The 18,670-nt window shown below is 34.6% G+C and overlaps 1 protein-coding gene across 1 annotated transcript in view; it reads right to left on the bottom strand.

The window, feature by feature from the left end:
• Nucleotides 1–18,670, bottom strand: part of LOC149791572 (alanyl-tRNA editing protein Aarsd1-B-like) — a 42,740-nt gene that overhangs the window by 3,687 nt on the left and 20,383 nt on the right. The window contains exons 8-12 of the mRNA XM_089970120.1: nt 16,308–16,441; nt 6,998–7,064; nt 3,878–3,969; nt 1,372–1,426; nt 384–478 (exon numbers count right to left, since the gene is read on the bottom strand). Of these exons, the coding sequence (XP_089826246.1) occupies nt 384–478; nt 1,372–1,426; nt 3,878–3,969; nt 6,998–7,064; nt 16,308–16,441 (443 nt within the window). The remainder of the gene's footprint in view (nt 1–383; nt 479–1,371; nt 1,427–3,877; nt 3,970–6,997; nt 7,065–16,307; nt 16,442–18,670) is intronic.

The following is an 18,670-nucleotide window of genomic DNA, read 5'->3' as shown; positions in this document are numbered from 1 at the left end:
AGATGGATGCCCAGTCAGGTATACGACCGGACATACAACAACTACAAATTGAGATGATGATGATGATGATTATTATGACAAGAACATGGCCTCAGCATGCTGAGTCCACCCCCATAAAGCAGGTCACCAAACCTGCCCCAAACTTTTGGTAAAGTGGTTTAACATCAAGATGTATCAAATACAAACTCTGTGGCCAACTGTACTTGAGAAAATGACCTCATTGCTGAAGAATAAAAACTTCAGTGTCCAACCAAGGTGTGGATGTACGTACATATGGACATACTCAAAGTAATCACTATGTCCAACTTCCACCAAGGAGGGATTGACATAAAATGCAAAAGTCTAAATCTTTAACACAAAATGACCTCTATGCTGAATCTTACTTTGGTGCAAGATCCTGTACTAAATTTTCTTTCCCTGTCATCATCACAAAACCTGATCCTTTGTCATCCCCAGCCGTCAGAAAACACAGATCACACTGCAAAGAGAGAAACGAACAATGAATTCAGTATACTCACTTATAACTTGAGTCCAACCTGAAACAAAATCAACCTGATTTGCTATCACATATTGTGCTGGCAGATCATGGTCCAAGTTTGCATTCTGACCCGATGTATAAGCAAATGTACAAGGTATCTTTTGTTGGGTAAAATTGTTTGTGGATTTCACCATTGCTACAAGTCAAAAAGTGTGTGTGTGTGTGTGAAACAGTTCCCCAAAATTTTAGCTAAACATGATCTTTGTCTTAGGATGAAACAACAACTTATATCCATGAAACAAACACTAAACATAAAAGTCAATAGAAATTCTTGACTCAAACATTTTTTAATGACACGGGAGGAAAATCTACAAACCTGAGATAAAAATAGAAGAGAGAAAGAAGAAACAAACTAAAACACTTAAAATTAATGAACTGCATTTCTATTTTTTGCTGTCATCAGTACAACAAAGTTGGATAACAAAACTCAAAGATGGGATTAATATGAGTATTGCACTGAGAACCAATATATAATAGATAAGACCAAAATTTCTAAATCAAACTCAATCTAAACCCTGATCCAAGGATTTTTTTAGGGGGTATTCCGATTTCATTTATTTCTATAGTTTTGTGAAATTTCAAAATGTTTTCAGTTTTTAAATTCTTGGGTGAAAAATGGGAGTTCATTTGTCTTTCAAAATAAAATCTTCATTGAGTCTTTAACTTATGGTCTGCAGCAGCCATAAATTCTACAAAAATATATGCAAATACTCTGACAGCATCTTTATCACATAGCGATATGATGAAATCATTCACAATTTTATACTTCACAATTTAAGGCCAATAAGCATAACAAAGCAAAAACAAGTAGATATAAATTATTGACAACCAACCTGATCTCCGATTTCTCTTGCCAGTGTATTCAAGAAATCAATATCACCCTCTTTCCTGCAAAAGACCAATATAAATAAGCTGTAAATGATGTCCAAACATTTTCAAAACTAGCAAAATTGATTTTAAATGTCACATCTATATAGAAAACAAACAAAAATCTCGAAATGAAATATATGGAAAGATTTATTTTTTGTTTCTGAATTTCAAGTACAATGGTTATATGTAAGGTTTTATGACTCTAGACTTCTTATAAACAGAATAAATTTTAACTAAATTCACTATTTTCATGGAATATTTCTGTGAATTTTGTGACTGCTACAAACAAAAGACCAAACACTCAATGATTCACCTGTGCAAACATAAGCACACCATAAAAAATGTTGAAATCTAGTACCATATATACTCGCTTATAAGCCTGGTCCACCTGCAAACAACATGCCCACAGAACTGCAGTCATATAAAATGTACCAGCAAACCAAGGTCTATGTTGTTTGTTCTACTAATTAGTCTTAATAAACTGCAGAGACACAGATCTGCTGACACATTATGCCATAGCAAATCAGGATCTTTGCAGTTGGACTGGACCTAAGGTGAGTACTACCAAAAATAAATGCCGATTTTCCCAAAACAAGAAAACCGATACAAACATTTTTAACTCACAGCATCATGATATTGAGAATTTTTGTTTGCTAAGTCCCAAAACATCAGAACATCGGAAGAAAATAAATTTAAAAGGACAAAATCAAGCTCTATCCAGCATTTAAACAGTCTACAAAAATAAGTTTTGTAATGTACAGATAATAACAAAACCATTAAATATGTATATGTATGTGGAAAAAAGTTTGCATTATTTCTAAAACCCAACCAAATTTATCAAGTTTGCAGGTAATTATTGAAATAACTTACTCTATCGTTCTAAATTTTAAAATTCAAGATAATTTATTGTTGAAAGGCTTTAAAATTTTCCATAAAAAATAGCAATTTTGTCATGAACTATGAAGAGATAGCAATATATCATAGGGTTTTCTAATTACAGAAGACCTGCTTTGCCACACTGACCTTTTATTTAGCTACGTACAAAACAGTGAGGTCAATCTAAGCTTTAAAAATTAATTTAGGGTGTGGATGGTCATTCATACAGATACATGTGGACAGAAGGATTGATGGTCTGATTTGGTGTTTTATGACACAGCAACACAAATAGATTATTTAGTGATGAGGAAATCTTTGTAAAGTGACTTGCCCAAGGATGCATCACTGTAGACACTATCGGCTGAACCAATGGTAGGAGTCAAGTACACCAACCACAGAACTACTGTAGCTCCTGCCACCATTAGCTGCCTCCTACAACGTGCCAAGGAAGGCTCAGGGGATATGGATGGATGGACATGCACACAGACATTATTGTAATTGTTAATGAGTGCTTCCACCTAGGAGGGCTCAGGGGATATGGATGGATGGACATGCACACAGACATTATCATAATTGCTAATGAGTGCTTCCACCAAGAAGGGCTATGGGGATATGGATGGATGGCCATGCACACAGACATTATTGTAATTGCTATTGAGTGCTTCCACCATGGAGGGCTCAGGGGATATGGATGGATGGACATGCACACAGACATTATTATAATTGCTAATGAGTGCTTCCACCAAGGAGGGCTCAGGGGATATGGATGGATGGACATCTTTACACTTTAGTAATTACTATGAAAAGCTTCCATAAGTGATGGCTAGGAAATAATGTTAAAAACATGCTGAATGGGGATGTGTTATTTCATTAAACACTTTAAATTATGGGAATAAACGTATCTGTTGTACGATCTTTTCAGACAAAGTCTTGAGATGCATCTCTATGAGTTGACACAGTAAAGACCAATCACTAATTAACAGTTTTATTTACTCCTACTTAGACAATTACTTATGATCAGCTTCCCTGAAATTTGGGCTTCACTTTTGAAAGTCTGTATAGGGTGCTTATTGTCATTCAGGGAATTATATTTCTATATAAGAAAAGACATTAATTAATGCTGCAGCAGGTTGTCTATATCTACTATGATACCTGGGACACCAGAGATAGTAATAAATACTGCAGCAGATTTTTCTGTGTATATTATTATACCTGAGCATTGGTGGACAAATTGGTAATCTACTTGCCTGTAATTGCCTTATTTTATTTTCCAGGATCTTTTGGTTACATATACAAAGAAGGTAAACATTGCATAAGAAGAAGAAAAAAATTAAATGAGAAAAGGCCCTCAAATTTGAAAAGATGCACAATAATTAGAATGTGGAATTGTAAACTGATCATACAAATTCATAAAAATAGACTTGCCAATGTAAATATCGATGCACTGTTAGCAAATAAACTCCCGTTCCGTCTTAAATGTGGAGATGACAATGGACAATGTTAGGGACCCTCTGGTGACAATCTGCTGTGAAATTTGACATTAACGAATGAATTGACCAAGTTGTTTGCACTTCTTATGATATTTTATGATACCTGTGACACACAAAGACTTGATCCCTCTTAGGATTATTCTTGTATTTCTCTGCTTCCAACACCGCAACGTCACGAAGAAGGGTCTGAGTTGCCTATATTAAAAGAATAAATGGTAACTTATGTTAAAAGAAAAAATGGAGACAACCTATATTAAAAGAAGAAATGGCAACCTATACAGTAGTCGAATAATTTTGTTTTAAGCAATGGCCCCAGGCGGATGACTTAAATAAACTCACAAACCCTGACTGAAATTCCACAAGCCTGGACAGTTCATACCTGTCAACTCTCAAGATGGGAGAAAAAAACTCCTGATTTTTTAGGGGTATTTTCACACACACACACACACACCCGATCTCATATCTTCTGATTTTTTGCACAGAACTCCTAATTATTACATTATGTCTGCCAATTTTCAATTCTCAAAAAGAAACATATATTGTATGCAATCCACAGATGCCATATTGAATTTTATCACTTGTGAATACAGTTGTGATGAAACAATTAATATCACACTACAAAGTTTTTTCATTAAATAGAATGTTAAGAATAAACATTTTTTGCATAAATTTCAGTTTTTTTAAACCCCTACAACAGTACCACTGTAGAAAAAATAAAAAAAACATAATAAAACTGTCACCCATTAGTTTCAATCCCATAAAGGATTACTATGAATGATTGTGTAATTTTCTCAGGAAACAAAATATCACCTCCATTTCCGCCAAAGAAACTCGGCCAGTAAACACCTGGCATTTGGCATTCCACTACCATATATATAAACTTTAATTACCATGATTAAATTAAACGAAGGAATGAAACAAAATATACCATGCATTATATGTGCCCCCAAAGAACTCATTCAGAGTAGATATTTTAATTAGTAAACAGTGTAACATGCCTTAAGACTTAAACCTAAGGAAATAAGGTGGGATATGAAACGTCGGAAAAACAGTTACCACATGCACAGTTAACTTGCGACTGCAGATTTGAACTGTTAAAATGAAGTCCTAAGCATTAAGTTACAACAGAATAGGGCATTGTTTATTTGACAATCAATTGCTGGTGCTTATATACACACAATGTAGAACATGGTCCTCCCACAATTTCTCCTTTAAACATGTTTTGGCCTACATCCATACAATTTCGTGGCTGACCACTACGAGTCCCCACCCCCCAAAAAAATTATGTGGGTGAGTACTTTGATAATTTCACTGAAAGTTTTTTTAAAAAATATATTTTTATATCTTTTTTATTTTTAAGATTACTGAAAATTGTGTTTTCTCGAAACATGACTGTGTCAGGGGGTTCGGGAGTACAAAATCATATTTTTAGCAAAGCTTCCATTTGATTAAAATCTGATCTCAATTTCACGTAGGACAGTGGTAGTCTGATTTAGATTATGGCATGTATGTCAACATCTTGAAAGCAGCTCTACTCATTACATCAGCGCAATCAAACTCCTCAGGCAATTTTTTTTTTTTTTTTAACAAGCCCAACGGGCACCTCACTTTGAATACAGGACAGGCCCTAACTGAGTTGTGGAAAAACATCAAGAACAAAGCGATTTTAAGTCTCAGACAGAGTGCAGTGTCTTGGGTCTTCACCTAAAGAAGGCATTGATTGCTAGTGCAGAGGGTAAGGTCAAAATTTTCCCCACAACTTCCCTCTCCAAAATTAGGCATTTGATGCTGACTGTGACAGTTACATCCAGGAAATTGGAGGAACAAATGGTAATAGAGTTGCCATTCCTACATTCTTCCTTGATGCAGGTAGAGTTGCAGATGCTTCACCTGGTGCAAGAGTTGCTGGTTTTAGGTCTATATAGTTTAGAGTTTACTGGGAAATCACCCCATATACAACCAGCAAAACCCCAGCATATTCAAGGACAGTCATGCATGTAACTGGAAGCATGGGGCATTTCTTGGACATTGGTGACCCATTTGCCATTTTTTCATATGGAACATAATGCTCCAGTTACCAACCAGCAGTCTGCTGTCATGCTGGTAATACATAATGCCTAGTAACCAAAGATCCAACTGCTATGTAAATAAACAACTTGAATGACAGCATATTCAAATCCTACAATGAAATGAACTATCTTAAGGTGGCTATGGAAATATACTGTGTTGAAGACTTCCAAATTCCTGCCACCACCAACTATGAGGCCAACGTCCTTATGGCAATAGCTAACTTAGATTTAGATAAAACTCGTGTTCTCAGGCATTTTCAGTCTAAGCCAAATCTTCGGTCCTCTGTGCCACTCCCTTCAATTACTTTTTGGCAGTAGGATAGCAGAGACTCAGACATAGGCAGCACAGGAACTGCCCATCAGTTGGCCATGCCACTGGCAATAGTGTTCAGACAATAAGTAGATGACCATCAGCAGAGAAAAGAGACCAAATACCGCTTAACAGCAACAACAGTTTCAACCTCAAATTTCATTCAGGCCCCTCATTTTAAGTGGCAGTTCATTAAAGGGGTTAAAAAACTTGGTATCTCTTTCCTGAAGTCTCCCAACACCACTGCAAATGCCACATACACATTACTGGTTGGCAGACTTTCATTTCCTACAGTGTTGGATTAAACAATTTTCACAAAACAAATGGACAATTCAAGTGATATCGGAGAAGTTTCATGTTTAATTTATCAAGCCCTTTCCCTATTCATGATGAACATGCCACTATATTATTAGAAAGCCAACATTTTACAGAGAAGAACCAGGCAGTGGAGATATTTAACAGTCTGAACTCACTAGGGTTTTATTCCACACTTTTTCTAGAGCTCAAAGCCAGTAACCTCATCAAGCTAAAATAATACATTATTGTGCTGAAGTTCAAAATGGAAATGGCATGGTCACTAGGCTTTCTGACTGCTCCGGTGGCCTAAGTGGTTAGATTGTCCTCCTCGGTTGTGGGAGGTTGTAGGTTCAAACCCCAGCCAGGTCATTCAAAAGATCACAAATAGTGAATAACCTTTCTCTACACAGTTCTGCCAATTTTTAATGGGTGTCAGTGCTTAAGGCTAATTTCTTGTGAATAGATGTAAACATCATCTTTGAAAAGCAATTCTAGAGTCTTTTTGAGACAAACAGTAAATCCTATTTCAAATGATGAAAAATGTTACCTTTTGGGCATTCTTGTATCCTTTGACAGCCTTTTCTGCCAGATCATAATGTTGCTCCAATGGACCCCTTGTGTGAAAAATGGACAAAAAGAAACATTTAAATAATATTCATTAAGGAAGACAACCACATATTTTTTCAGGCAGTAGAACTCTGATTACCCGAACTCATTAGAGGATATGAGAATGGTTGGGATAACTGACTCATCACCATAGCTGAGGCACCATATATACTCATTTATAGGTCAGACCCCAATGCAAACTGTACAGACCCAGATCAGCTATAGTGTGCCAGTATATCTGGGTCTATATAGATTGTTAGCATTGATCAAATAGAACAAATAACATAGACCCTGATCTGCTGGCACATTATGTAACTGCAGATTAGGATCTATATTGTTTGCAGTTGGATCCAATTAATAAGCAAGTATATAGAGCAATCTCGTTTGTAAGCACAGCATTTTCTTGTTTCATTTAAAAATGTTATATTCTAATCAGAAGCAAAATTTTGGTCAACACTTAAAATTAAATGCCACTGTTATAAAAATAAGGAAATTATTTGTATAAATTGAATTATTACAAACTGAATTGTTATATTTTACAGACAGCAAACTGACCAGGTGTCTCACCATTGGACTGATATGTAACTTCTTGGTTAAAAAAGTTAAGCACCACAGATGTCATCATGTTCACCCATTGCCCAGGGCAAAATTGCCTAGTGGAAAATTTGAATTTTAATTAAACAATAAAACTGAATGACTGTTAGGGTTAGATAGAAGAAGTATGGGTATTTGTGAACAAGAATTTAAAATATGTATTCTGTATTTCCATATTAGAAATCATTAGGTAACACTGTGTTCATTTTAAACATTGGATAATCAAGGCTCAAATAGTCAGATCTCATCTGTATAGTTTAGTTTTGCTAATTAGACTATCATTAATAAGATAATTGCTTCAGTTCAATAGAATATGTAGAAATTTCAAGGTAAACATAATCTTGCACCTTTTAGCACAGTAAATTGTGAAGGGGTATATATTAGCCCTGGGTCGTTAAAAGCATACAGTACAATTTGAAAGGGTATATATTAGCCCTGGGTCATTAAAGGCACACAGTAAAATTTGAAGGGGTACATATCAGCCCTGTGTCATTAAAGGCACAGAGTAAAATTTGAAGGGGTACATTTTAGACTGGGTCATCAAAGACACAAAGTAAAATTTGAAGTTGTACATATTAGCCCTGGGTCATTAAAGGAACAGAGTAAAATTTGAAGGGGTACATATTAGACTGGGTCATTAAAGGCACACAGTAAATTTGAAGGGGTACATATTAGACTGGGTCATTAAAGGCACACAGCAAAATTTGAAGGGGTACATATTAGCCTTGGGTCATTAAGGGCACACAGTAAATTTGAAGGGGTACATATTAGACTGGGTCATCAAAGACACAAAGTAAAATTTGAAGTTGTACATATTAGCCCTGGGTCATTAAAGGAACAGAGTAAAATTTGAAGGGGTACATATTAGACTGGGTCATTAAAGGCACACAGTAAATTTGAAGGGGTACATATTAGACTGGGTCATTAAAGGCACACAGCAAAATTTGAAGGGGTACATATTAGCCTTGGGTCATTAAGGGCACACAGTAAATTTGAAGGGGTACATATTAGACTGGGTCATTAAAGGCACAGAGTAAAATTTGATGGGGTACATATTAGACTGGGTTATTAAAGGCACACATTAAAATTTGAAGGGGTACGTATTAGACTGGGTCATTAAAGACACAGTAAACTTTGAAAGGTTACATGTTAGCCCTGGGCCACTAAAAGGCACAGAGTAAAATATGAAGGGGTACATATTAGACTGGGTCATTAAAGGCACAGAGTAAAATTTGAAGGGGTACATATTAGACTGGGTTATTAAAGGCACAGAGTAAAATTTTAAGGGGTACATATTAGACTGGGTCATTAAAGGCACACAGGAAAATTTGAAGGGGTACATATTAGACTGGGTCATTAAAGGCACAGTAAAATTTGATGGGGTACATGTTAGCCCTGGGCCACTAAAAGGCACAGAAAATATAGCCATATATACTGCTTGCTAGATTGTGCCATGTAACCCAACTGTCAGTGTCAGAGAAACTTAGCTAATTGCAAAAATTTATTGTGACTGCCTTTTGCCGGTGATGAACTGTACCCTCCAGAATAAATACACTCATCATAACCATATAGCAGTGTCCAAGAAACTAAGCTACATGCAAAATCTTAATATGACCTGCTGATTTGATCTGTACAAAACCATTTGAGATAGGCAAGTACAATTTGGTCAGTATAAAACAGTTGCAGACAAACACAATTTGGCTTATATAAAAGATCATGAGACTGGAAAGCAAAATCAGTCTTGTAAACCATGGTATGACATAGGCAAGCATGATTTGGTATGTATGAAACACTGCAAGACAGGTAAGCATAATTTGGCTTGCATAAAAACAGTAAGACATCCAAGCATGATTTGGCCTAAATAAAACTGAAGACAGGCAAGCATGATTTGGCCTGTATTAAACAGTACAAGACAGGCAAGCATGATTTGGCCTCTATAAAACAGTGCCAGACAGGTAAGCATAATTTGGTCTGAATAAAACAGTACAAGACAGGTAAGCATTATATGGCCTGTATAAAACAGTACAAGACAGGTAAGCATAATTTGGACTGTATAAATCAGTACCAGACAGATAAGCATGATATGGCCTGTATAAAACAGTACCAGACAGGTAAGCATAATTTGGCTTGTATAAAACAATACCATACAGGTAAGCATAATTTGGACTGTATAAATCAGCACCAGACAGGTAAGCATAATTTGGACTGTATAAATCAGTACCAGACAGATAAGCATGATATGGCCTGTATAAAACAGTACCAGACAGGTAAGCATAATTTGGCTTGTATAAAACAGTACCAGACAGGTAAGCATAATTTGGCTTGTATAAAACAGTACCATACAGGTAAGCATAATTTGGACTGTATAAATCAGTACCAGACAGATAAGCATGATATGGCCTGTATAAAACAGTACCAGACAGGTAAGCATAATTTGGCTTGTATAAAACAGTACCATACAGGTAAGCATAATTTGGACTGTATAAATCAGCACCAGACAGGTAAGCATAGTTTGGCGTGTATAAATCAGTACCAGACAGGTAAGCATGATATGAATTGTATAAAAAAGTACCAGACAGGTAAGCATGATATGGATTGTATAAAAAAGTACCAGACAGGTAAGCATTATATGGCCTGTATAAAACAGTAACAGACAAGTAAACATAATTTAGCCTATATAAAACAGAACCAGACAGGTAAGCATTATATGGCCTGTATAGTATGAATATGCAAGCACGATGTGACCTCATTGAAACTGTACATGACATGCAAGCACAATTTGGTCTGTGTAAAAGAATTTGAGACATGCATGCATGATTTGGCCAGAATAAAAGAGTACAAGACATGCATGCACGATTTGGCCTGATTAAAACAGTACAAGACAGGAAAACACAAACTAGCCTGTATAAACTGATCCCATATTTAACAAACCTCTCTAATGCACATGAATCAACATACAGTGAATGCTTACATTCACTACAAGCTGGATCTATGGTTTATCTTCTCCTTGTTAAAATCACAAAGTTAACTGTCCATATGAATATTTCATGTGATAAATTTGACATATCGTGTGATCCTGAAACTGATTCACTGAGAATGCTTCATATGTATTATGAATGAAATAGTTCTGTCCTCATGACACTATACTAGCTGTTTTAAAACATAACTGAGACTTATTTCTTACACTTCATCTAAAAATATATCTAAGCAACCAGCCTAAATAAAGGAGAATGAGGTGCTGAATGGTTTCCAAATAATAGATACAAATCAAAGAAACCATTTTAGCCATTATTTGTAAAAGTTATCTATTACTTGATGCATCTTGCATACAGTATTTTTGCATGTATGATGTTGGGATGCTGGTAAAGTATTGTTTCATACTGTTGGTTGTCAACTACTGAATTATTGGTTTGTTTTTGTATCTAAACCATTCAAGGAATCTCAGACTCTATATATTGGAAAAGGCATTCTACTGTCTGCAGTAATCCACATTATAGCAAAGTCATCTACTGACTCAAGTAATCAACATTAATGTAATGTAATTCTACTAACTGGAGTACATTAAAGGGTGCACCCACCAGTTATTATGTACTTTTGAGAGAGTGACATGTAAGGTGAAGGTGTTTGCATTTAAAACATGCACAATGGAGAGAATGTTGGCATACCTCTATGTTACATTAATGTAATGTGGATTATATTTCTTTGGATATTGTACTTTTGGAAATCGTACATGATCTAAGCACACTGCTAACTAAAATGACTGCTCCCTTGTGCTAAAAAAATCAGCCTGATTTAGTCTAAAGTACACTATCCATAGCAGCTATTAAAAAAGGGAAAATGAATTTTGCCAGACTAGACAATACCAGCTTCTAAAAGTGCAATGAATGAATTACCAGATATATAAAATGTAAAAAAAGTTATCAGCTCTTGTTTATACAATTTACCTCTGAAGTTCAGGAAGTGAAAATGACCAAGTTTTGCTAGCACATTTTTGAAAGGTGCACATCTGGAGTAAGGCCAAGCTGTATACTCTATAACCTATATTACACCCATCAATCAGACACCAAAACAAAGGGAATTAAAGGTTATTTGAATTATACCTAAGATATACAAGGTCTTTTTAAATAGCCAGTATAACCAGTGAGGATAGCCAGGGAAATTCTTTTTCCTTAAAATTCTAGCCCTATGCAAAATGCGAAACTGTAGAGCGCACTAAAGTAATGACTTTCTATTGTCTAGAGATCAAAATTAAGTTAAAAATTAAATTAAATTATGGACTATATTAATCTACATTAATTTAAAAGCATTCTACTATACGCAATAATCTATATTAAGGTAAATGGATTCTACTGTCTCAAGAAATTAACATTAAGGTAGTCATTCTACTGCTGGGGGTTGTCTATATTTAGGTAAAGTCATTCAACTATCTGGAGCAATCTATGTTACATTGAAAGCATTTTACTGCCAGGAGCAATCTAGATTAATGAAAAGTTATTTGACCAACTGGAGTAATCTAGATTAAGGAAAAGTTATTTGACTGACTGGAGTAATCTAGATTAAAGTAATTTTATTCACTGTAGTAATCTACATTAAGGTAAAGTTATTTGACCAACTGGAGTAATCTAGATTTACGAAAAGTTATTTGACTGACTGGAGTAATCTACATTAAGGACAAGTTATTCGACTGATTGGAGTAATCTAGATTAATGAAAAGTTATTCGACTGATTGGAGCAATCTAGATTAATGAAAAGTTATTTGACGAACTGGACCAATCTAGATTAAGGTAAAGTTATTTGACTGACTGGAGTAATCTAGATTAAGGAAAAGTTATTTGACTGATTGGAGTAATCTAGATTAAGGTAAAGTTATTTGACCAACTGGAGCAATCTACATTAAGGACAAGTTATTCGACTGATTGGAGCAATCTAGATTAAGGAAAAGTTATTTGACTGACTGGAGTAATCTAGATTAAGGTAAAGTTATTTGACTGATTGGGGTAATTCAGATTAAGGAAAAGTTATTTGACTTATTGGAGTAATCTAGATTAAGGAAAAGTTATTTGACTGACTGGAGTAATCTAAATTAAGGTAAAGTTATTTGACTGATTGGGGTAATCCAGATTAAGGAAAAGTTATTTGACTGATTGGAGTAATCTTGATTAAGGTAAAGTTATTCGACTGATTGGAGTAATCTAGATTAAGGAAAAGTTATTTGACTGACTGGAGTAATCTAGACTAAAGTAATTTTATTCACTGTAGTAATCTACATTAAGGTAAAGTTATTTCACTGACTGGAGTAATCTACATTAAGATACAGCCCTTCAACCATCTTATGTGATCTACAATAAGGTAATGAGGATTTTACTATCTGGAGTAATCTACATTAAGGTAAAATTATATCACTGTTGGAATAATCTACAACAAGGTAAAGGAATTTGACTGATTGGAGTAATCTATATTAAGCTAAAGTTATCTGACTGACTGGAGTTATCTAGATTAATGTTAAGTTATTTGACTGACTGGTGTAATCTATATTAAGGTAAAGTTATTTGACTGACTGGAGTAATCTACATTAGGGTAATGTTATTTGACTGACTGGTGTAATCTACATTAATGTTAACTTTTTTGACTGACTAGAGTAACCTACATTAAGGTAAAGATATTTGACTGATTGGAGTAATCTACAACAAGGCAAAGGAATTTGATTAGAGTAATCTACATTAAGTTATCTGATGGACTGGTGTAATCTACATTAATGTTAAGTTATTTGACTGACTGGAGTAATCTACATTAGGGTAATGTTATTTGACTGACTGGTGTAATCTACATTAAGGTTAAGTTATTTGACTGACTCAAGTAACCTACATTAAGGTAAAGATATTTGACTGATTGGAGTAATCTACAACAAGGTAAAGGAATTTGACTGATTAGAGTAATCTATATTAATGTTAAGTTATTTGACTGACTGGAGTAATCTACATCAGGGTAATGTTATTTGACTGACTGGTGTAATCTACATTAAGGTTAAGTTATTTGACTGGCTCAAGTAACCTACATTAAGGTAAAGATATTTGACTGATTGGAGTAATCTACAACAAGGTAAAGGAATTTGACTGATTAGAGTAATCTACATTAATGTTAAGTTATTTGACTGACTGGTGTAATCTACATTAATGTTAAGTTATTTGACTGACTGGAGTAATCTACATTAGGGTAATGTTATTTCTCTGACTGGATTAATCTACATTAAGGTAAAGTTTGACTGACTGGTGTAATCTACATTAAGGTAAAGTTATTTGACTGACTGGAGTAATCTACATTAATGTTAAGTTATTTGACTGACTGGAGTAATCTACATTAATGTTAAGTTATTTGACTGACTAGAGTAATCTACATTAATGTCAAGTTATTCGACTGACTGGAGTAATCTACATTAGTATTAAGTTATTTGTCTGATTGGAGCAATCTACATTGGGGTAATGTTATTTGACCGACTGGTGTAATCTACATTAAGGTAAAGTTATTTGACTGACTGGAGTAATCTACATTAATGTAAGTTATTTGACTGACTAGAGTAATCTACATTAATGTTAAGTTATTTGTCTGATTGGAGCAATCTACATTGGGGTAATTTATTTGACTGACTGGTGTAACCTACATTAGGGTAAAGTTATTTGACTGACTGGAGTAATCTACATTAGGGTAAGATTGTTTGACTGACTGGAGTAATCTACATTAAGGTAAAGTTATTTGACTGACTGGAGTAATCTACATTAAGGTAAAATTATTTGTCTGACTGGAGTAATCTACATTAATGTTAAGTTATTTGACTGACTGGAGTAATCTACATTAATGTTAAGTTATTATACTGACTGGAGTAATCTACATTAAGGTAAAGTTATTTGACTGACTGGAGTAATCTACATTAGGGTAATGTCATTTGACTGACTGGCATAACCTACATTAAGGTAAAGTTTGACTGACTGGAGTAATCTACATTAATATTAAGTTATTTGACTGACTGGAATAACCTACATTACAGTAAAGTTTGACTGACTGGTGTAATCTACATTAAGGTAAAGTCTGACTGACTGGAATAACCTACATTAAGGTAAAGTTATTTGACTGACTGGTGCAATCTACATTAAGGTAAAGTTTGACTGACTGGAATAACCTACATTAAGGTAAAGTTATTTGACTGACTGGTGCAATCTACATTAAGGTAAAGTTTGACTGACTGGAATAACCTACATTAAGGTAAAGTTATTTGACTGACTGGTGCAATCTACATTAAGGTAAAGTTTGACTGACTGGAGTAATCAACATTAAAGTAAAGTTATTTGACTGACTGGTGTAATCAACATTAGAGTATAGAGATAACTCAAGTAAATAATTATGATAAATTCTGGAAATCAACTCATTTACTGTCTCGTCAATATAAGGATACATGATAAAATTCAGTTGAACTCAGCATTACTTACATCGTCATGCTGCAGAAAACCTGAGTTAAGAGGACGAGTAATTAATTATGGATTGGCCATAACCCCTATAAATGATTCTGCGGAACACTAGAAATTGAACTCATTTAGGTCTCATCAGTATATAGCTGTATACCAATTTGTTGAAATAAATGAATCATTAATACAGTAAAGATGCAGAAATGAAAGTTTGAACATCAGGCAATCAGAGGCCATTACTCCCTTAATTGCTGACACAAAAGACTATACAAGTTTTTAGACCTAATCAACAGAAAGTATAAAAATCTGTTTTGCAATTTGTAAGATAAAAAAATTTTCAGTTCCATTTTCTTGCAGTAAACATATTTTACATCAATGGATAACTGGATGTAATTATTATAGGACCCTACCAACTTCATTCATCAATTAAGTAAACACTGTAATACACCTTGTCTAGCATCCTTCTTTGTACATATTTTATGCTGACATAACATGGCCCCTAAATGAAAATTTGTAAAACTAATAGAGCTGTTTTTGTAAAACGTTTATGCCTCTCACTGCACCCACAAAATGTTGAAGGGAATGAGTTTATAAATTTATGAAAGTAGTGTTACTGTGCCATGGAAAAATAACCAAATCATCTACATTTGCACATAAACATGCCAATCAAACATGTTTTGTCCATATTAAGGGTTCTTTTTTTGTCAGTATCATTTATACAACTGGAAAGGTCTTCATGCCAGTATGTTTTCTGTCAAGTTTTGTCTAGTCAGCAGTTTTGGAAAAGACTGTAGACATCATTAAAAGTTTTCTTTGTGACAATCCTTTTCTATTTTCAATAACAGTGAACATATCTGAAAGTGGATTGACCTCATTTGTAAAACTGTAAGAAAAAGTTATTTAAAGGGATTTAACTATTTTCAGCAATGGTGTCCATATCGGATTGCACATTTGCATAATTTGTAAAAATCTTTTGTGTCAGTATGCTCCATGCTAAATTTGGTCAAAATTGGTTTTTAATGAGTTGCCCATTGTTGATGGACATGATGCATGATGGATGCAGGACCATACCATAAGCTCCCTAATCCAGGTGAGTGAATAAAAACAAAGGAAAATATTACTTTAAAGGCACTGTCAGATGGAACTGGAGATAGTGGGTAAGAATACTAAAAGTAAATAAATGCAGAAGAAAACATTTACTTTAAAAGTGCTGTTAGAGACTTCTCCACCTCCAGACAGCGACCCAGATACTGAAGGACTCTGTTTCCCACCACAAAGTTGAGATTTGTGGAGTTCTTCCTCTTACCCCTCTCTGATCCAAGCAACTTGATTAACTGGTTAACAAAAGTAAAAAGGAATAGATAAGAAAACAAACACACACTATAATTAATGTATACCTTGCAAGAAAAAAAATATCATTTACCTTGACCAAAAAAAATTACTCAATTTTTAACATATTAAAAATTATCCCTCCCTATGACTAATGCTACACTTATGAAAATAATTGTTCCTCTTTGCTTTTGTACAAATAAATCCAGAAATATAAGCAAGCATTAGCTTAAGTAAAATATGTCTCTTTGACAATACTTACGAAATCAAAATAGATTAGGAACATTACTACTACCTCACAAATCCAGCCCTCACAGGGTAAAACAAGTTAACTAGGTGGCAGTTACACAGAATAAACTTCCTTTGATACCAATATTGGTGACAAATCCCATAAAATCATCAGTTACCAATTCTGCTTGTGCTGAGTAGCACTCTCTTTACTGACATAAAGGCCTCACAAAATCCATACAAGTAGTTTGGAAGTTTTCTACCTCAAAGCAAGTTGGAGTTTCACCTTCAAAGTGAAGTAAATTCCATCTATAATTTTCCAACTTTTCTGTTCTTCCTATCACCAACAACAAAGTTTTCTAACCTTTTATTTTACCAATTTGCCATTTTCACAGACAGGTGCTTTTGGTTCATACCTGCATTGGTCACAATGATGTTCCCTCACATTGCTATAACAGTATTAATAAGTGAATGTCTTGGGTGTGATGTAGAAAACTCACTTAGTATTGCTGTATAATTTCTGCCAAGTCAGGATACATACAGTTAAGTTTTGAGGTAGCAGTAGTTCTTTTAAAGTATTTTGATTGGATAACATATTTCAAAGAAGAAACAAGTCCAGAAGAAAGCATGTCTTACTCTCACATATACATACTTCGTAATAACTTCAGACAATACTATGCTTGAAAAATAATTACCCAGAAGTGAATAATTAAAAATTAACATCGTTCTGCAAATTTAAAAGTTGTTTAGTGCTTGACTTTTATATTGATGACAGCAACTATTTTGTTGGTCACTGTATTCAATGTCTTTAATTACTGAATAACGATTTTTTTTGCTGTGAGCAACCTGGCGTATATACATTAAAAGGCAATAGAAAGATTATTTTCTCTCCAAAGATGATGAAACAACATTTGGGAAAAACCAGATGGGTAGTGCCTCTATCGGAATGATTACAGCTGTCTGATGTGCAAAATGTGACAGCATGTTCAGAAGTGTATTTAGCTGACAGTGTGTCAGAAGTGTATTTAGCTGTCAGTATGTCAGAAGTGTATTTAGCTGTCAGTATGTCAGAAGCGTATTTAGCTGACAGTGTGTCAGAAGTGTATTTAGCTGTCAGTATGTCAGAACTGTATTTAGCTGACAGTGTGTCAGAAGTGTATTTAGCTGTCAGTATGTCAGAACTGTATTTAGCTGTCAGTATGTCAGAAGTGTATTTAGCTGTCAGTACGTCAGAAGTGTATTTAGCTGTCAGTATGTCAGAAGTGTATTTAGCTGTCAGTATGTCAGAAGTGTATTTAGCTGTCAGTATGTCAGAAGCGTATTTAGCTGACAGTGTGTCAGAAGTGTATTTAGCTGTCAGTATGTCAGAACTGTATTTAGCTGACAGTGTGTCAGAAGTGTATTTAGCTGTCAGTATGTCAGAACTGTATTTAGCTGACAGTGTGTCAGAAGTGTATTTAGCTGACAGTGTGTCAGAAGTGTATTTAGCTGTCAGTATGTCAGAAGCGTATTTAGCTGACAGTGTGTCAGAAGTGTATTTAGCTGACAGTGTGTCAGAAGTGTATTTAGCTGTCAGTATGTCAGAACTGTATTTAGCTGTCAGTATGTCAGAACTGTATTTAGCTGACAGTGTGTCAGAAGTGTATTTAGCTGTCAGTATGTCAGAAGCGTATTTAGCTGACAGTGTGTCAGAAGTGTATTTAGCTGTCAGTATGTCAGAACTGTATTTAGCTGACAGTGTGTCAGAAGTGTATTTAGCTGTCAGTATGTCAGAACTGTATTTAGCTGTCAGTATGTCAGAAGTGTATTTAGCTGTCAGTATGTTATAGATGTATTTAGTTGATATAGAAATACAGCTATTTACTTAACCTGTATGCAAGTAGACCACTTTCACAACCATGGAATCAGACATTTTAAGTCACAAAAAGGTAAATTAACTAGTCATGTTAATTGAACAAATTCAAAAATCCAATACAAAAATCCAAAGCTCACTGCTGAATACAAGA

The sequence above is a fragment of the Sinohyriopsis cumingii genome, chromosome 9 (assembly GCF_028554795.1).
Source record: "Sinohyriopsis cumingii isolate HCF-2022 chromosome 9, ASM2855479v2, whole genome shotgun sequence".
Lineage (NCBI taxonomy): Eukaryota > Metazoa > Mollusca > Bivalvia > Unionida > Unionidae > Sinohyriopsis > Sinohyriopsis cumingii.
The sequence above is the reverse complement of the archived record's forward strand: the minus strand, read 5'-3'. Positions and strand labels throughout refer to the sequence as shown.